The 20,406-nt window shown below is 42.9% G+C and overlaps 2 protein-coding genes across 6 annotated transcripts in view; one reads left to right on the top strand and one right to left on the bottom strand.

Moving 5' to 3' along the window:
• Positions 1–1,995: 1,995 nt before the first annotated feature.
• On the bottom strand, positions 1,996–19,664 carry MTRF1 (mitochondrial translation release factor 1). 4 transcript variants are annotated; one of them, XM_066545036.1, is made up of 10 exons: positions 19,557–19,664; positions 12,175–12,633; positions 9,599–9,690; positions 8,697–8,778; positions 8,379–8,486; positions 8,117–8,289; positions 6,835–6,952; positions 5,549–5,685; positions 3,822–3,920; positions 1,996–2,220 (listed from the first exon to the last, which is right to left on the bottom strand). In XM_066545036.1, the coding sequence occupies exons 2-10, from the start codon at positions 12,608–12,610 to the stop codon at positions 2,101–2,103; spliced, it is 1,365 nt and encodes a 454-aa protein (XP_066401133.1). In that variant the 5' UTR covers positions 12,611–12,633; positions 19,557–19,664; the 3' UTR covers positions 1,996–2,100. The 4 variants fall into 4 exon arrangements, with proteins under 4 accessions (XP_066401133.1, XP_066401132.1, XP_066401134.1 ...); XM_066545035.1 differs by lacking the exon at positions 19,557–19,664 and adding an exon at positions 15,366–15,445; XM_066545037.1 differs by lacking the exon at positions 19,557–19,664 and adding an exon at positions 15,310–15,376.
• NAA16 (N-alpha-acetyltransferase 16, NatA auxiliary subunit) overlaps positions 19,456–20,406 on the top strand; it is a 60,630-nt gene continuing 59,679 nt past the window's right edge. Inside the window, exon 1 of one of the 2 annotated variants that reach the window (XM_066545032.1) lies at positions 19,456–19,632. In XM_066545032.1, coding sequence (XP_066401129.1) covers positions 19,579–19,632 — 54 coding nt within the window. In that variant the 5' untranslated portion in view covers positions 19,456–19,578. The remainder of the gene's footprint in view (positions 19,633–20,406) is intronic. The other variant, XM_066545031.1, reaches the window with a different exon arrangement.

Below are 20,406 nucleotides of genomic sequence, written 5' to 3'. Positions count from 1 at the left end.
TTGGCTGACATACACATGTATATGCAATTGCAGGAAAAGCTTAGAACAAAGACCCTTCAGGATCTCCTGGGCCAGGCTGGCAGAAGGGGCTCAGCTTCTAAATTTCAATACCTATATTCAGGACATCCAAAACTTAGTAAGAGGGGAGCTGCTGTCTGCTTTCCCTCTTCTCATCACTCTGCACAAAACCATCAACAAAAAAGGGCTACAGAAATTATTCAATTGCAAATATCCATAAGGTCCTGCAGAAATATCACTGTCTTTCTTCCAGTAAAATAAATGAGGCTCATATTTTTAAGTGTTTCAATAATTTTTCAAAGTAAAGAACTTCATAGACACTAACTAATCCTGCAAGCAAAATCTTATTTTTCAAATTTTTTTAGGAAGTATTTAAGAGAAACTTGGAAATGTTTGAGAGATAGAATTAATAAAATTAATTGGTGCATTTAATTGCATAATGGCAGTGAGCGTGGTAATTCAATAACCATGTTAGCTGGATATTCTCCTATTACAGCTGATAATATTAGTTATTGCCAGTCTGTTGGCACTGCAAGAAGTATATGCTCAGTTGCAGATCTTTCTGGAGGGTTCTTTTTCTGGACTGCTTACTGAAAGAAGTCAAAGTCCAAATGAATCCTGAATTGCACAGCAGTAAGTTTTCTGATTGACTTGTAGAGCTACCAATTAAAAAAAAAAAAAAAAAAAACAAACAACCAATTCAACCAAAGCCCCAAAGCTTTTGTAATTAGTGTTGGAAGCAAGAGAGAAATTGTCAGACAAAGCTTGCTGATAAGAATACACAAAAGAATGGGAAAATAACTGCAGAATGGAGGAACTGAGTATAATTTTCCTGCTTTCTTCCTGTTAGAAATTCTATCTATTTTTCTTAATATAGCTGAACAATGTTACAATTGTTGCTATATATACAGTAATAAAAACTACACCCTTTAGAAGAACATTTTCTCACACTGCATCACTCCTGGTTACAAAATAAATATGCAAATATAAATCAACTACAAGGCATAATTTAAATTGCAACAATGAACTGATTCTTCCTGTGCAGAAGACAGTGCAGAGCAGCTTTCCAGCAGAACCTGGGACGAGCAGGAAGAAAAGAAGATGCCATGATCTGGCAAGTGATGCCAGCTGAGCAGAGCACCAATCTTTGTGTCACCCTGAGCACAGAGCATTCCTGAGTCAGGCATACAAAGAGTGCCTGCTGGTGCTCAGTGCCTGCCAGCACCACACATGTGCAGGGCAAAACATCAGCACCAGTCCTGCCAAAGCCAAGTGTGCCCTGGAGACACCTGGATCCATCCCCTCAAGGACAGGCAAAGGCAGACATTCCCAAAGACAGGAGCTCAATTCCAGAGCTACCTGGTTTGTTGAAATGCATCTGCAGTATGAACTTGTTTTCTCTGCCAGGAGACAAGGAGCTGCCTGTTACCTCATAAACTTCATTGAAAAGCAGAGCATGTACTTCTACACTGCAGCACATGGGCCAGTCCCACCATAAGCTGACCCAAGGGTTCCTGGAAGAAATTTAACAGGTTTCTCTTATAACATTCCGGCCCTTTTTCACTCCCTTTGTTCTTAAATATTTACTCTAAAAAAAAGTAAAGCATCTTAATACAAAGTTATTTCTAAGGTACTAAATTTAGGAAGTTCACACACTAAGTGGAAACAAATAAATAGTATTCAGGAGGCAAGATTCTAAACTATGTTAGGGGAGCTCAGTTTCTTTCACCCAGAGAGGAACATCTCCCACCACCAAACAAAAAGTGCACTATGTGGTATTTATTCTGCTCCACCACCACAATTCTCTGTCTTTCCAGCTGCAACACTGTCAAGAGAAGGATCAGCTTAACAAAGCCCAGCTGCCAAGACAGGAGGAGTGTGCACACAGAACTCCAAGCTGATGTTTTTCTGCCAGGGCTGCTGCAATAAAAATTCAAACCACTTCTACCAAAATACAAAAAGAAAAGTATCACACCCTGAAAAACAGAGAAATAGGTTTTAATCAACATATCATCTTACAAACACATCTGTTTTATTTGATTACCAAACATAACAATTCTATTTTAATTCTACTTGAGGTCTTCAGCCTCCTCCTTCTAAAGCCTGCAAATTTTCTAGATATTGGGTGACAGCCTCTATCTCTGCAAACTCCAGCAGTCTGTTGATTAGCTTATCCAGTGCTTCTTTCCCACTTAGAATGTCCTATGAAAAAAAAAAGCAGACAAAAGCATTACTGACTGTTCTTCAGCATTATTCTGAAACACCAACTACTCGAACCCCTGAAATGCACTTTGCCTGCAGTCCCTCCACTTGCTCATCCTTTCAGGTCCCTCCCATGTGAAAGCAGCAGTGGTGGACAGCAGCAGGATATCAGCTGCCTGCCTGTGCAAGGCACGTGGATTCTGGCAGCAACAAAAGCAGCTACTGCCTTGCTTTCAGGTAACCCATGCACCTACATGAAAATTCCCTGCAAGAACAGTCAAGGATTGAAGAACCTCACTCAAATACTGTTGGCCACAGCAAGAGTGAGGCTGTTTTGCAAGCAAAGCTTGACTAACTTTTGCCAGGCACTTTATGGCTCCAGTTTCACTCAAGAAAGATCCAAACACTAAGGAACTGACTAACAAAAGCCACTTTTATGCAATCATGGAACTATTTCCTCTGCCATGGTATTCTGCATTCCATTAACTATGAACCATTCCATATTCAGTATGCCCTGTATTTACCCAGGACACCTGTGGGTACAGTTTGAAAAGTACTGCTCCTTATGCTCCTTACAGCAAACTGGATACCTAAGCCAAAATATCGAGGGATCACCCTAAACTTTGTTTTTCATAAATTTAATTTTAAAAAATCCATGATTAGGGTTTTTTTCCCCATTGTAAAAATACCCCAATAAACAGAGTCATAGAATGGCCTGGGTTGGAAGGTACAGTAAAGATCACCCAGTTCCAAGCCCCCTGCTATGGGCAGGGACACCTTTCACTAGACCAGGTTGGTCAAAGTTCCATCCAACTCAGCCTTGAACACTTCCAGAGATGAGGCACCCACAGCTTCACTGGGCAACCTGCTCCAGGTGTCTCTCCACCTTCACAGTAAAGACATTTTTCCTAACATCTAATCTAAATATACCCTATTTTAGTTTGAAGCCATTCCCCCTTGTCATGCCCTTGTAAAAATCTCCTTCTTTCTTGTAGGCTCCCTTTGAGCACCAGAAGGCTGCAATTAGGTCACCCCAAAGCTTTCTCTTTTCCAGGTTGAACAATCAGTAAGATTCAAGCCATATGTAGATATTTACTCGGACACAAGATCTCAGATAATATTAAAATGAAAACATTCCATTTCAGTTTCTTTTAACTGTGGCTTGTGATGAAAACATAAAAGTTTTTCTCGTTCTTTACTTGAGCATTAGGAGGAGGAAAGAATGGCCTGACAAAACTAAAAAGTCCTTCCTGTCAGGTTTTTGGTTTGGATGTACTATGCTGCAAGAATCTCAAATGTCACTTGCCCAGTTTGGCCAAAGGACTCGTGGATCTCATTGAGGACTACATGCTTGGTCACTTTCCACTCACATAGTAGGAGAAGAACACACAGAGAAGTAGGCCAGTGAGCTACAGCCTGTGCCAGTCATCTCTAAGACTACAAGAAGGCAGGAAAGAAGGTTTAAGCTTTCTAAACCTAGTGTTCTGTCAGAGCACAACTGGCTACATTCTTCATATATATCTTAAGTTGTACTCACTAAGTTAATTTTTTCTTTTTATGGTAAATGTGAGTATCTAAGCAGTCTCATAAGGAATCCTTACCTTGATATTGCGTGCATCATATGAGATCCTGTGGTCAGTCACTCTGTCCTGAGTGAAGTTGTAAGTACGAATTCTCTCTGACTGGGCTCTTGTTCCCAACTGCAGCAAAGCAGGAAAAAACAAAATCTGTTGTGTTTAAAAAAAAACAAATACTTCTCTAGAACAGGATGCTTAAAATAAACGGTGATGGATCAGCCTGTTCCAACTACCAGCCTAGTGGTCACTGGCTGGGCATTACTGAGTTGTACTGTCTGTGATTGTGTATCACAAACCAAGTTTCTATATCCTCCAGCACATTTCTGTTCCCCCTCTGTAGCTGAAAGAACCACATCACTTTCAAAGGTCGTGTAAGGTACGACAGTCCCTACTTCAAAAAATACACAAATGGGGTTTTCTGGGGGGAGAGGGGGTTGTAGCTTCCACACAAAATAATGGAAATAGGCTCCATTAATAATGGAAGCAGCACAGTCAATGCGTGGCTGTTGGAAATTAGCAACAAAGGAGACAGATTAAGAGTAAGAAGTGAAGTTGCCCTCTAGTGGTGAAGTGTGAGAATGCAAGCAACAATTTTAACTTGAAGCAGAAACCCAAATGGAGCACTGTTGGGATTAAACACTTCACTAAACACTGTGGTCTGGTCTCCACTAAAATGGAGAATTAAATGTTAAAAAACTCTCAGAGAAGTAAATAGATGCCCGTTTCAGTGGGCTTTGGTGAAAATTTCATCTGCACTCAACATGTGTATTTTAGAACATGGAATTTCTTGAATAAATTCCAAAGCATTAGGAAAGGTAATTCACTTTTGCCTGATTTTCCACAACAGTCATATAAATATAAATATAAATATAAATATAAATATAAATATAAATAGAAATAGAAATAGAAATAGAAATAGAAATAGAAATCCTTTATGCAGCTTTGAAGGCTCTCAAACTGAAATGAATAACAAAGATAAATGGCTCACTGCTTACAATGATGGGATTCATAATCTGCAGGGACAATACACTTAAATGCAACATGAAATAAGTGACTAAATAGCTGAGCTGGAAAATCTGGAGTACTAAGTAATTCTCTACTTCTGAAGCATTTTTACTCCAATAGATCACTGTTGTAGTTTGAACCACAAATGGGAAAATACTCAAAGAATGGGAAAAGAATGACAGGACATTTTGAGCAAAAAGCACACTTGGCAGCCTAACTTGAGGTAACTCTTCCAGAAGCCGGTTTCTTCCTCAAAAGGTTACCTAAACTGTATCAAATAAGCTGCTACTTAATTGCACTGTGGCAGGATTGTTCATTTACTTGTTTCTCTCAAAACCTCTGTATGGCCTTAAAATAGTCTCCTTTAGAAACTTCTGAGAACTCCTGATCCTAGTTTCCATTGAATGTAACTTTTTACTGATGCTTGATTTGTGTAACTCTGGCCTTGATGGGGGCATTCAGTACATGATGTTGAATTTTCCCTTTTGAAAAATTTCAGCCAGTCTTTTGACCCTTCTTTCCAGCCACAGTTGATGTCTCTTTTTGTTGCCTGAGAAGGCTACAGTACCACTGAACTGGGGTAAGTAAAGGCAGACTTACCATTCTGAAGTACAAGATTCTCCTCCCTTGTAAGCACCCCTAGTTTAGACACACACTCCCACTTGCTCTGTCCCCTCACCCAAAGAGATCAGAAACAAATCTACAACACAACACCCCCTCCAGATCTCAGGCACCACTTGCCTCACCTGCAGCTTCCTGGCACTCTGCTCCTGACTGAGCTGCTTCTCAAGGACCTGCTGGTAGAGCTTGGCTCTCAGTGTCCGCAGCGCGATTTCCTTGTTCAGCTGCTGCGAGCGCTCCTGCTGGCACTCCACTGCCAGTCCTGCACACAGCCATCCAAGAGCCCATTAGAACAGAGAACAAACAAGCTGAATTAATTCTAACACATTAGGCAAATGAAACCTACTGGAGTGCTGCTGGTTTGTAGGGCCTTTCAGCTGCAGGATAAAAAGTCATTTTAACACACTGGCTGGAACCATTAGTGCATTTTTAAACTTGTCACAGCTGCACTGGGGGGGGGTATTGTTCTGTGCTACAGAAAAGTCAGGGATATTTTAAAATTTCATGAAGCAAACAAGTTTCTGACATTGCCTTAAGAAACTGGATTCACTCCAATTAGCTGCCATATGTTAAAAATGCAATTTGAACAGCCTACAAGAGGATGTTTAAAAGAGTGTAACACAAGTTTTTAAAATCTTAGTCCAGATAAGCTCTTGGAGACTGGAAAATTCATTATTCTAGGAGAAAGGGGTGCCTAATAAACACTGGTGAGTCTTGAACTAAACTATGAAAAATGATTCAAAACAAGACCTTTAAGTCTTTAAAAGAAATGTGTAACTTTTCATTTGATTTCTGAATGAAAAAGGCCTATAGGGAACAGCTGTTTTCAGTCAATTTCCTGTGCCTAAAGTGATTCTGTATCTTACAGAGAGAAGTTCACTGAGTTTCAATAAAACAAATCCCAAAAAAGACAGAATGGTCCAGTCTACATTGTACCTTCCCATCAATATACGTTTTCCCTTCTATCCAATATATGATAGCATTATCTAGTATTGAATGAAGATCTTTAAGCTTTCTTTTAGATCAGTCATGTAACAACACAGACTCCAGCTAGGCTAAGCATGCCCTTGCTTGCCAGTGGCCATTACTGCTGAAGGTAAAGAGCACATAGTGCAAATTATTTACATCTTCTACCCCATTCCTGTCACCCTCCATTTGTTCTTTCATCCTTCAGAGACAGTTTATTCATTCAACGCTCCCTCTAAAGACAGAACTGGCATAATCACTGTGCCCCTGGTACACAGCTCCTGTCTCACACTGTCTGGCTACAAGAGGGACAGAACCAGAAGGGGCTGCTTCTCCTTTCTTGGTATAAGGCCCAGCCCTACAAGAGACAACCTGCAGGACACAACCTTCCTTTTCAAGATACAGATTCAGTGTGATTAAAAGTGCAAAGTACAGCCAGACTTACCTGTAGGAAGGTGCACAATCCTCACAGCACTATCAGTTTTGTTAACGTGTTGCCCTCCTGCTCCTTTGGCTCTGAATGTATCTATACGCAGATCTTTGGGATCCACTTTAACATCAACCTAGAAGCAAAGAAAATTACTACTTCCTGTTCATTCTAAAAATATTTGGATGTCAGTGACACTGAGGATTAATAAGAAATCACTTCTCAAAAAACGGCTCCTTTACAACTGTTCCTAAGTACCAGTCATAATCATTATTATTCTAAAAATGCAGTGTCAAGTATTTCTGAAAAGCAAATGATGCCTTAAAGATTTCACTTAGTTTTTCAAACTCTTACTCCAGATCCTTCACAAAACAAGGTATGTGTGTGTGTCAAACAAAACACAATCACTGTTTTGCAAAACCACTAGCTTTGGCAGAGAGGCTAAGAAATAAGCAAATATTTAAAAACCACTTATAAACAGCAGTGCAAGGATCTTGTTCATGAGTCAAGCCTGAATGATTCTTGCAACAGTACTTAGAATCATCTGAGAAGAAAACAGGCATATCCAGATCTATTCAAGTAAGGATTACCACACTGGAAATAGGAGTCCATGATGACCTGGACCATAGTTTGAGCTCAGTGGATGGGAAAGGAACAATCAGATCTGATCAATGTTGCAAGGAAAGTATTATGAAGAAGCAGGAGAAGGTGCAGAAAAAGCCTACAGGATCTGGTTTTGTTTATTTTTTGTGTAAATTCATGGTCTAAGTGAGAACTGTCCGTATCAGTGCGATCTCAGACAGACTAGCCAACACACTCATTCACATTCAGAGACTGTCTTTGATTTACCAGAGAAGGACACCAATAATTTAAATGAAACAAAAAACTCAAAAGGATGTACAGAATCACATTACTGTGCAACACTGAGTATTTTCTTGGATATATTCTGTGTCTTAGTACATGATGTAACTTAAAATGGGCTTACTCATAGCAGTGAGTCTTGTCAGTGCTGGGGCTGGAACACTTAATGAAATGATCACTCACATGCCATTTCAGGCAACATCAAAATCTCTGCCAAGTTGCTTCTGATGATCCATTTATACATGTAAGGTACAGAGCCAAGGACTATCAGCCCCCAGAGTAAGAGCACTTGTGTTTCATTTGCTAGGACATGCATGAAGCACTTGGTTATCAGTGAAATCCCCAAAACAGTAACATGCTTTTAAATAACACCTACTCCAATACCAAAATGGGTGAGCAGGGGTTCAGCACCACCTTAGCAAACCAATGAACAGTTTACCTCCTCTGGCTGAGGGAGGACAATGACTGACATTGTCCCAGTGTGAATACGCTGCATTCTTGATGACATGCCCGTCTCAGGGATTCGCTGGACTCGGTGAGTCCCTCCTTCATATTTCAGATGCCTGTAGACATTCTCTCCTGAAATATGAGCAGCAGCATGATGCAAACCTCCTGGAGAGACAAACAGTGTGTGACAAATACAGCAGAGAAACACTGCTTTCCAATTCCATTGTCTTGGAATCTCTGAAGAACTGCTGTACCTATCTCAGCCGGGGTATAGTTCACGATGTCAAAGGTCCAACGTTTGTAGTCAGCATAGCTCTGGTACATGTCAAACATTTCTTTAGTGAACTGTTGGCAGATGTCCCCTAAAAATCAAAAAGCATTACCACATAAACAGCACATTTTAGATTTATCTGCAACTCTAACCCCAGTCATTAGGCAGATTAATGCTCATCTTTAGAAAGTATTGCTGTATGCCAGTAAAGTATAAAAAAAGCATTAAGAATAACCCATAAGAGGTTTAATGGAGTTGGATGGAGGTTGGAAGTAATCTTCACTGTAGGGGCTTTGCTGACCTCCAGTTGTTCTGCCAGCTGTCACTTCTAATATGACAGGACTTGTATCATATTTTTCCTTTGGCACTAGAAGCTGGAAAAGCTGAAAAAAAAAAAAAGAATGCCATTATCTCTGTCGTGACCCTGGATCTTCGCTTAATCAAATTTACAGCCAGACTTCACAATTGCCATAGCCTGAGCACACACAACCACTGACTTCCTTTGACAAGGAAGTTAAGTAGGACTAAAAACTGTCCAATGACCATTGCAACTCAGTGCAGTCAGTGTGGAAATGCAACGTGCTAGTGCATCCACATGAAAGCTAGCTGATAGTCCAGTCCTGCCAAGTCAGGTGCCAGGTCACCCACCCCAGCCCCAGCTACCTATGAAGACAAAGTTATTAGCTAACCCAGTCAATCTTTACATTAATCTTATTTCTCAGAAAGTCACATTTCATATTATTTTAGTCTGAGTATAGAAATGAGCCCAAACACAGTGGTCTCCACTGAATTGTTTCAACTTCTTTGCTTTTATTTTCCCCACTCATGGGATGCTGTCAGCTGAAGAGAAAATGAAGGATTGTAAGTTCCAATCAGAAATCCCTCAAGAGTGCATGCTCCACTGCCACAAACAGTTACTAGGATGTTATGTCAAATCTCAGTAGCATAGACTCACCACTTTTTTAATCCCCTTCAGCATTTGCAGACAGACAAGCAAGAGAAATTACTCAATCATCTCCTAAGACACAATTGTCACTAACAAGCTTATTAATAATTAATGTTGCCACTTCTTTTCAGGGAGAATACGAAAGCTGGACTTCCGTTTCATTAAACTCAAGTGTCAGAATCTATTAGTAAGATCATAGAGGAAAGGTTTTCTGACATCTTTATTTACAAAGCTGTGAAATTTTACCTCAGGCTCACCTTTCTGCACAACATGTTCATTTTTTTATCCAGGCTTTCCTTCTCTTCTAAGGCAAGCTCTAGAAGTTGTTTCTCATCTCTGCTGTCTAGTTCTAAATTCGAACAACAGGAATAGATGTTAGCCAATCTCACCAAGAGCAAACTATAACACAGCTGTCCAAAGACATGCACTGCAGCACAGAGAAGCTTGTAGAGTTTTGCCAGCATAAAATACTCAAATAAGAGCAGCCCAAGCTAGGATGCACATTGCTAACTCAATGATCATATTTTCCAGGTGTACTAGAAGGAGAAGCAGATATTTTACCTTAACCATCCCACATTTTAGAGCTTACTAACAAACTACAACACATTCTCAAGTAAAGCTCACAGAAGCTCCAAGCCTTTTCTGCTATGGAGGCTCCAGCTTACAGTAATAAAAATTTTTGATCAGTTAGCAATAGATTATACACTAAGTAGAAACTTGAAGACAATTGGAGTCAAGTGAAAAACCTGTCACTGCTAAAACAGGGACCCCCCTCTCCTTTTCATCTTTCTTTCCACTTTTCTACTCACCAGAAAGTGAAACAATTCAACTCACTGAAATTAAAAAGCAAGTCTGGTTGAATAAGTGCACGTTTTTACCATGCCAAGTTGAACTAGATTTAAATTACAACTAGACAATTACCAACACAAATGAGGAGGGAATGGCTGAAGCCAGCTTTGAGCAATTGGGAGTAAGAATGAGGGAACAAAGCAATAAAGAGAAGGTGAAAACTTTCTGCCTTGTGGCCAGCATGGAAACCATAGGTTTGTCTCAGATGCAGCATAAAACTGGACTCTCAATTGATTCTAGCTGGTCCAAAAAGTATTGATCAGATAAACAATATCAAATTAACTGCTGTCAGCAGAGATGGTCTGGTGGTGACCAATGAGCTTAAGGTTCAAAGGATTGGTATCCCATTCCTACCTGCCTTCAAAACAGAATTCACTTAACCTACCTCGTGACTCACACCACCAGAGGGAAACTGGGAAATATTTTTCTGCTTCACTGAGTGTTGCAAATATAAAATCCTACATCAATTGTCAGGAATTCAGGTAGTAGAGAGAAGAGGGTCAGTTAGGGAGCTAAGTGGAAAACAGTGAATAGCCAAATGAAGGGGACATCTGTGTTTTAACTTGGCCACAAGATAAACGGTACAGACATTTATCATTTATATAGACAGAACAATTTGGCTCTATTTAATTAATTCATGGGCTGTAATTTTTTACCACTCTTTTCCCTTCTTTCAACTAGAACTCACTCCATCCCTCCACATCATAATTTATGGAATTAGAAAAATTCATTATATTCATTTGATTCAAAACCAGCCTTTCTAAGTTGAAATATGAATTTTCCAGAATTTTCTTAATACTTTTTAATTCTTTCAAGAGCATTTATTTTTCAGCATTAAATTTTTGTACCTTGTCTCCTTCACTCATTCTCCTCTTTTCTCCAGTGAAGAGAATTAGAGAGGGTTGAGGATTAAAATATTTTAAATAACCATTTTTTTTCCAAAAGCACAAACATCTATTTATTATTAAAACTAAAGTATACAAATGTTTTCTACCTCTTTCTAAATAAGTTACATTTACATATTTTTTTCAGTATGTCTCTTACTGTTTTGTCCACACCCCTTGTCTCTCTCTGAAAAGCACCATGAACTTTTGTCTTCTTCCATTTACAGTGCTGGGTACTGATTTCTCCCATCCTTTGATTTTCCCCTCCTTCTCTGCTTTAATGCAAATCCCATTCTCTCCAGGTCAGTGTCTCCCTCTCTTGGCTTAATACTTGCCACTGTAGCAGAATGGATCCATTTTTTCCTTCCTACTGTGTGCACCTCCTCACACTAGTAACAATGCTGGGTTTTTCTCCAAATGTTGCAACATTACTTATTTCATAAATTCTTTTATTTATTCCCTCTGTACTTTCTTTTTGGTTCAAAAACCAGGTACAATTTTTAATTCTCTTTTATCATTTCTACTGTAGCAAACTATCGAAAAACAGCAGCTTCTTAAACCATCCTGTTTATTCCTTAAAGGACTCCCCAAATATTTTCAAAGAAATATTAGCTTTTGCCATTTAAATTGGAAGCTGAAAACTCAAAGCCTAATGAAAGTTCATGTCATTTGCTCAATAAATATCACTGAACTGGTCAGGTGGAATATCATTTTAAATAACACGGCGGAAGTCTGCATCTATCAAAGGTTTTAGCCTCACTAAATTTTTTCTTTCAGTTCAACCAAAAAATAACCTCAAAATAAACACCTCCCAACTATTTCTGTTAGATGGATATCCCTGAGGTTCCAGACAATCCCTACTCTCCCAAAATTATCATAATAAGACGTCAAACTAAAATGAGGCAAGATGAAAACCAGAAGGATGTGGCTGGATGCAGAAAGCCCTTGCAACACTCGAGCTCCTGGCAGCAGGGGGGACCAGGGAGTGTTCCAGGTCTGGCTGAACTTACTCACAAGCTTTCCTCAAAGGCTAGGCAATGAAATTTATCCCAAGCACAGCTGCTGTTCTGAAGCAAGCAAGTAGATGTGTTTTCCTTTACCTGTGCACATCGCTTCTAACTCCTGAACTTCTCTTTCAGCCTCTTTGATTTCTTGAAACGCAGCTGCAATGGGGGACAGATTGGCACATCTTCTCCTCAGGGTTCTTTGCTCAAAGTCATTTAATGAGTGTGCACTTAACTGATGACTAACCTGCTGGTATTCCTTGCTGAGAGACTCCAGATACTTCTGCACAGCCTCATTCTTCCACAAAGCTTGAGAATCCTGATGGTTTTTCCTGTGCCAACTGTTAAAAGACAGAGTGAATCTAGCTGTGTCCAATAAAGGCTTTGGCCTCCAAAATCCATGGCTGTGCAGTCCCACCATGCAGCCTGTCTTCTTTGCAACAGGAGGGAGAAGACAGCTGTCAAGTTGGCTGTGACAGCAGCAACTGGCAAGCAGGCTCTTGAAACGGCAGACCTTTTGGAGAGGTTTCATTTTGTTTCTTATTTTTCCACCTCCTGAAATTAAAAGTACACAGTACATTGGCCAGTGTTGTTATCTAGAAAAAGAAAGCATTCTATTAAAAAAAAAAACAACACAACAAACAAACACAAGGATATCAAGGCCATATCCTGGTTTGATTATACCGCCACAAATGCAACTGTCATGGACAAAACTATTCCTGTTTTAGTCCCAGTTTAAACCAGAAGCTCTTATCACTATCATTGTGACTGACTGAGGGTTGCAAAAAGTCTTTTCTCCCCTCTCCTCAAACAGTTTATTTATACTATGGAAAAGCTCCTGTGGATGAGGCTTTACAGACAGTAGCTTCATTTTGCCATATGTCTCATCAGAAAAATCCAACCATTTCATGCTTTACTGATGAAAGAAAAATGCTGCTGAGAAGGCAAATCAATACTAGAGGTAAAGAATTCTATCCAGAAAATGTAATAAATGTCCAGAATTATGTGTCAAATTATATCCACTACCATAAAAGGAGGACATTAGTAGATGGCCACACAACAGATCAGTCAATAGGACTTCAATGCACTTACAAAAAATCACTCACTCATAAGAGAAGTGAGTGAACTGGAGAAGAAGACAACAGGAGAAGACAAGAGAACTTCTTTATGTGCTTTATGTCCCCCGCATACTCCTTACTGTGATATATTTACACTTAACCAACATAATATTTTCCATCCAAAAAGTGAGTAAGAAGCAGGTACTCTGAAATACAACTCCTGTATTTTTCTGAGACATTTGGCCTACAGTTTTATAGGACCCAGACTCCCCTTAGCATTACTGCTGCTCTATGAAAGATCATTTCCTCTTCACTTTATATCATCAACATTGCAAACTATGTTATGAATTACTACTGTGCTCTAAAATTTTATATTGGAGTGCAAGGCTCTGCCAGGAAAACTACATTGACATCACACTTATTCTAGGGCTACTCACACAGAAAAGGTTTAACATACAAAGAAGCATTCCTAGTAACCCTGCCAGTGCCATGGTCCCATCTGCTCACTGATTTTTACAAAAATGTGGATTCTGAGAAAATAAGAGCATGAATCTTTTTGCAACAAGATCTCCTGGAAACACATGTTTCAGTTTCCTGACAAAATTATTTTTTACTCATCAGTAACAAGACCTTCTGTACATCTTCATGCATTTTACTAACAAATTACTGTGACACTCTAACTACTCAACTCGCCTGTTATTCTCACCTATTTACTGTCATCCATTTGTCCACAAGGAAGAAAGAGCAATATGCAAGAAGTACTGAATCCTGTCTGAATGCTTGTTTTACTACCTACAGAAGGAGGCAAGGACGTTTATTCTACTTCTGTACCCTTCCCAGATTCCCCAGCCAGCAGGTGCTATTGAATCCACAGCAGCAATCTCAAGACTGCTTTAACGTACAGAAAGCAAATTATAGCCCTCCTGGAGTGCTATAGTGACTAAAACCAGCACTTGCAGCAGAGGGATCCTGTTCCCTTCACCAGGAGCACAGCAAAAGGCACAAATCAGGCTCATCATCCATGATCCTGGATTTCAGCATGAGTGGACTCAGTTCCAAAAGACCTAATTCTGCTGATGAATATGGACTTGCTCCAGATCAGCACAGCCCATTGTTGTTTGGCTAAGTGCTGACCATCGTCAACTCAATTTTAAAACATTAATGTTATATTTTATTTTAATTATTTCATTAAACGTATTAATTATTAATTACAACCATCTAGCTAATTTTTACTGGTGTAGTTAAAAAGCAATGCACTCAAATAATGACACATTTGTTGTATTGCTTTGCCTGAGCTCTCAGAAATTATATTTTTGGGTTTAAAAGAAAAAAAAGTAATGAAATAACACAGACCTTCAAGGAAGTCAGAAGTTTCAAAACAGTTTTGCTATGTTAAATAAAAAAGGTATCTCCTTCTCAGAGTGGGGCTGCCACACCTTATTTGCATAAAAATAAACAGACATATAACTTTTACAGAGCTATAAGCATTAGATGACCTATTAAATGATCTCCAAACCAGATTTTAATAACTTTTAAATGTGATTAAAACGGCCTCGTGCACGCCACAAATCAAAAACCAATAAGCGAAAGTGACAACTGTAACTGTCTAATTAAAATAATAATTTTTAAAAATAATTTCAAGACAGGAAAGAGCTCTCAATCTTGCGAACTCTTTCAGAGGTTATAAAATGCATTGCTAACAACCAAAGATGCGACAGGCGCCATGCAGCAGCACTCGGGCACACACGGATCCGCAGGTGCACGGCAGGAGGAGGCACTGCAAGGCTCACCGACCGGATCAGGAACAGCTCGGGCCCCGGGAGCGCCTCCCACACACCTCTGCCTCCCACCACGGCCACCCCAGCAAAGCCCCGACAGCCGCGCAGGGAGCGCCCCGGCAGCCCGGCCCCGCTGCGGGGCTCACGGGGCAGCGACAGGCAGGAGCGGGCAGGGAGAGGCGGCAGGAGCGGGCACGGAAAGGAGGCAGGAGCGGGCAGGGAGAGGCGGCAGGAGCGGGCAGGGAGAGGCGGCAGGAGAGGGCAGCGAGAGGCGGCAGGAGCGGGCAGGGAGAGGCGGCAGGAGAGGGCAGCGAGAGGCGGCAGGGGCGGGCAGCGAGAGGCGGCAGGGGCGGGCAGCGAGAGGCGGCAGGGGCGGGCAGCAGAGGCAGGCTCACCGGCAGGGCGGGGGCCGCGCTGCCCCCGGTACCCGCGGCGGGGCTCGGGCACTCACCGTCCGCACGCCCCGACACCGCTGGGATCGCGGCCCGGCCCGTGGGCCCACGGCAGACGGGAAGTGCGGCGGGCGCGCTCCCAGTCCCAGCATGCCTGCGGGAAAACGCGCTTCCCGTCCCCCCGCCGCCACCGGCACCGCGCCTGAGCCACGCCGGCGGCAAAGGCAGCCTCCGCCTTGCGAATCTGGTTAGTTAAAGATAAATTTCAGAGAAATCTGAATAAAATAACATTAAGCTCCACTTTGTGTCAGAGCTCACTATTCAATTCTATTTAAAATGAATTATTAGGGTCTACTAAAGGCAAGCAAAATATTAATAATAATTACCATTCTGCTTCTGACTATGCTAGTTAGCTGCAGCTTCCTCATAAAGTATGCTTTAAAACATACTATGTATGTGGACATTTTAAAAGCTATTATTAAACATTATACCACTACCTCCCTAATTAAAATTTTTAAAATACTTAAGCAATGTTTTTTAATACCTATATTCACCAAAATACCTTTCTTCTTGGCTACTGTCATTCTACAAAATAAAAAAAAAAAAAAGTAAAACTTTTGTATTTAGGATGTAAACCATCCCTAGGATTTGGCATGGTAAATGTTCCAAAAGACTGAAAACGGGACCAATCAACGGGTAGGATTCGGATCAAAGCTCAGTGCCTGAATGACAACCAACCACTTGTCCTCCAGGTGTGAGGACAGGTTCTGGCTCTGCTCTACCCGTGGGTACAGGAGGCAAGGCAGACAGATGGACAACCACTTCCAGAGAACAAGACCCACCCCAGAGTTGGTCCACAGGAAGGGCTACAGGAAACAGCACCCTGAAATCTTCCCCAGGCCTGAGCCCACACTGATGTGCCCTTAGAGATGCCATCAGCCAGACACCGTTCCCATTATACTTCATTCATCTTCCATTATGACTTCTGGGACTTAGTGAAATTAAATAATAAAATTGTACTTGCATTGGTACTCTAAATATGCAATTTGATACTTAAAAGTATTGGGAAGGTCCTCTCTGGGAAGACAATCAGGAACCTAACAGCCTGAAACTGGCAGTAGTCCTCATGCTCCAAAACTGGCTTTAAAAAAAGAAGGTAGGCCAAGGAAAATCAAATCAATTTCTACTCCAGCCAGTAATGGTTATTGCATTGAATCCAATCCTCTGATTAAACATGATCATGTTCAGTTTTTATTATCCCTTGTGGGTGAATGTTGTAACTTAAGTGTGAAAATAGAGACTGTAACAAAGTCCTGCTCCCTCCCTACCAGGCAGCAAAGCACGCAGGGGCAACACAGCCAAGACAAGGGCCGGACTCTGTGCAGCCAGCAGGGCTGCCAGGGACCATCCACCACAGGACCTGTCCACGCATCTCATACTCAAAACATGTAAGATACACTCTTTCCCTTAGTTTACCGTGTGCTTTTAGACTGCAGTATGGGAACTGAGTATGAAGGATGTGAAATCTGCTTCTACCCCTCTCACAGTTTGTTTTCATGCCTTAAAACCTGCATGGCTGGAGCAGCAGGTGCTGACAGGGACATTGGGTGCAGAAGGGAAGAATCACAGCAGGAAGACAGCTGGGCTCTGGGGCTTCAGGATAGATACAGTGGTCCTGTACTTTAAAATCTGGCACTCTTAACCTGCCAATTTAGAAACTGGAGACAAAGGGATGGCTCATCAGACAGAACAGGCTCCAGGCCTTGGCTTGAAGGCAGGTCCATGCCCACACGGGGGCCCTTCTTCGCCCAGGGGGCCCTAACTGGGTTTAGTAGTGTGCCAGCATCTCCCAGCAACTTCCATAGGAGCAAAGTGACACACTCTGCAAAAATAGCAAACTTGTTACAATGTATGTAACACTTCAATATTGTTCCCCTCTTTCAGCCCAAACAGTTCAGACTTCTGAAATCTTTCTGTCTGAAGGAAAAAATGGTGACAGAATCATACGCTTCTTGAATACAGTCCTGTTTAATAACAAAGCCTGTACAGAGAGCTTTGTTTTGCCCAGCACAGTGGGATTAAATGACAAGAAGTTTTCTTGACTGCGCTCCCAAACCTCACTTTCAGTTGGAGCTCTGCCTTCCCACAAAGCTCATTTCTTTGTTTATTCTCTCCCAGCTAGCCTACAAACGTTTCTATTATTGCCTCTCTGCTTTCCTTTTCTTGCTGCTTTTAACAGACTTTTAATATGGACACATCTAGATGCAAATCGAACCCCTGCCCTTTATTTGCAATTTGCCTACTTTCAGACAGCATTATTTCCAGTGTTTCCATTCTTTCCTCTCTATCAGGAAACAGAGACCTTTAGCTATGAAGAATAGCCTTATTGCTTCAGATCAAAGGTCCACCTAGCACAATATTTGTCTGATCGTTCTCCATGATGCATCAGTTTATCATTCAACCCAGCCAGAGGCCTTTTTGCCAAGACAGAAATTAGGGTTCATAGAGTCGAGGCTTCAGCTAGTTGCTAGACATGCCATGGTACAAACAGGCTCTGAAAATGATGCTGCAGGGCAAAGCCAAGGCTGCCATCCCTCTCAGTAATACTCCTGCCTTGTAAAAATTGGATACCCAGTGCAGCACTACTACAGCATATAGCAGAAAGAACAGTGAATTGGGTACTGCCTGTGGAAAACACACATACTGTGATCAGCAACCCTGCTGACTGGCATCATTAGAAGCACACCAGAACAAAAAAGTGAGAAATAAACACAACAGAGATATTCCTTATGACAGACCATACATCTAGACAGATTAACAAAACCCTACGGAAACCAACAACCATTCACAAAAACTGTCCATAAGCTGATGGCTCAGCTATAAAGAACTATAGGAAAGCATATACTTTATGTTCTCATCTTTGCTATTTTCATCTCAGAAAGTTTACTAAACATACCTTTTTTTTTTTTTACTTATTAGTCTTCAAGTTATTAGGCTGACATGCAGGTCAGTTATTAGGCTGACATGCAGGTTACTCTCTTCCAAGAAATCGCCTACTGTTTTGCTCCCTCTATTAGCTGGAAAGAAAAGCAGCTATCATGTCATCAGCTTCAGCAAGGCTCGTGTCAAGTCAAGGACATGCTGCTTGGGATCTTCAGTCTCATAGCCATCTGCTTACCAAGTACCAAATAAAATACATTAAGTACACAGACTTTCTAATTGGCTCTTGTGAGTTACTGTTTCATGCACACTTGCTTTACTGGGGATATCTATCATGTTCATCATCTGCAACTGTAGGTGAGTACCCATATCGTTACAGAACTAAGATACTTTGAAATAAATGCCAAAATATAATTAATATTTTAAAAAGTTAATTATGTAAACAAAAATTTTAATTGCAGTCGCCTAGTTTATTTTCCCTATAAGATGGCCTTTTTAAGTGGTTATAACCTTGACAGTTTAACTAATTTTTCTTCTAAGTAATGCCCTAAGCCATGCAGTTTTAGCGTTCCTGGTTGTTGGTGGTTTTGGTCTGGTTTTGTTTTTAAGAATGATTTTTGGGAATAACAAGAAAAAAAAAAAAAAGACCTTAGACCTCCTTCGGTGAAGGAGCCAAGCAATGAAAAAACGCCGCTGTTATGTGGACGCACGATGGTGTCGGGAAGTTTTACATAACCAACTGCTGAAAATGCCTTAGTGCGACGGGGGCCGTCCCCGCTCGCTCAAAGCCTGGCTGCCAAGTTTGCTGTTGTTTCCTTAAATACCAGCCAGGGCACTGCAAGCCCGCAGAGCCTCTCCGAGCCCCGCCGCCGACGGAGGCTGCGCTCCTTCCCAAGGCCGCCTCCCTCCCAGCCTTGCGGGCAGCCTGGCTCTCCGAAGCGGCCGTTTGAGCGCCGAGAGCGGAGCGTTTCAGCCGCCACTCCGGGAATCACGGAGGGAATCCTCGCTCCCTGCCCTGGGGCCGGGCGGGCGGAGGGGGTGTCTGTGAGGGGGAGCGGCGCTGCGCCTGCGCCGAGGGGACCCCGGCGGCCATTTTGCAGCGTCAGGCGGGCGGCGAGGCGCCCCGGCAGCTGCGCAGAGGGGCCCAGGAGAGCCGGCGGGGAGGGCGGGCGGCGCAGGGCTATGAGTTAAAGTGCCGCCGCCGCCGCCCCGCCGAGTTCGGGCTTTTCCTCCCCGGCGTTCCCCCCTCCTCCCATCCCTCGTACCGACAGCCGCCCCTCCCGGGCCGCCCCCACCCCCGCCAGCCGTGCCTGTCCTAGGGCCGCCCGCGCCATGCCGTCCGTGCCGCTGCCGCCCAAGGAGAGCAACCTCTTCAAGCGGATCCTGGTGAGCCACCAGCCCCGCTCCTCCTCCCGCCGCCGCTTCTCCCTCCTCTCCTCTTCCCTCTGGCTCGCCGGCCTCGCTCGGTGCCCTCCGGGTCACTTCGCCCGCCGCCGGAGTTGGCCCTGGCTGAGCGCACACGGATGCGGCGGCCGCGCTCGCCCGGGGGAGCCGGGCTGCCGTCGCCTCCTCGCCCCGGTTCGTCCCCGCTTCCTTCCTTCCTTTGTCTGGGGCCCGCCGAGCAGGCCGGGCGAGCCGCCCCTGCTCGTGTTGGCGGCCGGGAAGGGCAGTTGTGGCCCCCGGCCGGGGGAGGGCGGGAAGGAGGGAGGGAGCCAGGCGGGCTCCCCGGGCCGCCGAGCGCCTTCCTCCCGCCCGCCGCGGGGACTGCGGGGCGAGCCGGGGCCGCGCCGCCGCTCCCCTCCCTCCCCGCGCAGCGCGTAAGGAGGAGACCTCGAAGCACGGTGCGAGTGCAGCAGGGTTTGCTGTTGTTTGGTTGATTCCCATCTGCGCTTCATTTCCAGCGAGAGCTTCGGCTTTGGTGTAGGGACCGGGTTAAAAGTAGTTCGCTCGCTCAGCAGTTTTGAGTATAGTTAAAGACGTGTGGTGGAATGAAGTATCCTGCTTCTGTGCGTCCTTTTCAGGACTTGTCTCAACTCCTTTGTGCTGGCGAATTTCGCTCTTTGAGACTTAACGATGCAAGGGACGTTTAGTGTTTGCGAGGTAGCTTTGAAGAAGGAGCTCGCTTTAGCTGTGAGTTTCTAACTCAATCACTGTACTTTA

Source organism: Molothrus aeneus, chromosome 2 (genome assembly GCF_037042795.1).
Source record: "Molothrus aeneus isolate 106 chromosome 2, BPBGC_Maene_1.0, whole genome shotgun sequence".
In the NCBI taxonomy this organism is placed as follows: Eukaryota; Metazoa; Chordata; class Aves; order Passeriformes; family Icteridae; genus Molothrus; species Molothrus aeneus.
Note: the sequence above shows the minus strand (reverse complement) of the source record. Positions and strands in the feature narration are given on the sequence as shown.

Coding starts and splice junctions, on each gene's coding strand:
- MTRF1 (XM_066545034.1), bottom strand. CDS start 12,658: ATGTACTGTGTACTTTTAATTTCAGGAGGTGGAAAAATAAGAAACAAA. Junction 9,691..12,174: donor GTTAGAAGCGATGTGCACAG/GTAAAGGAAAAC, acceptor GTTCGAATTTAG/AACTAGACAGCAGAGATGAG. Junction 6,953..8,116: donor TCCTCCCTCAGCCAGAGGAG/GTAAACTGTTCA, acceptor CTTTGCTTCTAG/GTTGATGTTAAAGTGGATCC.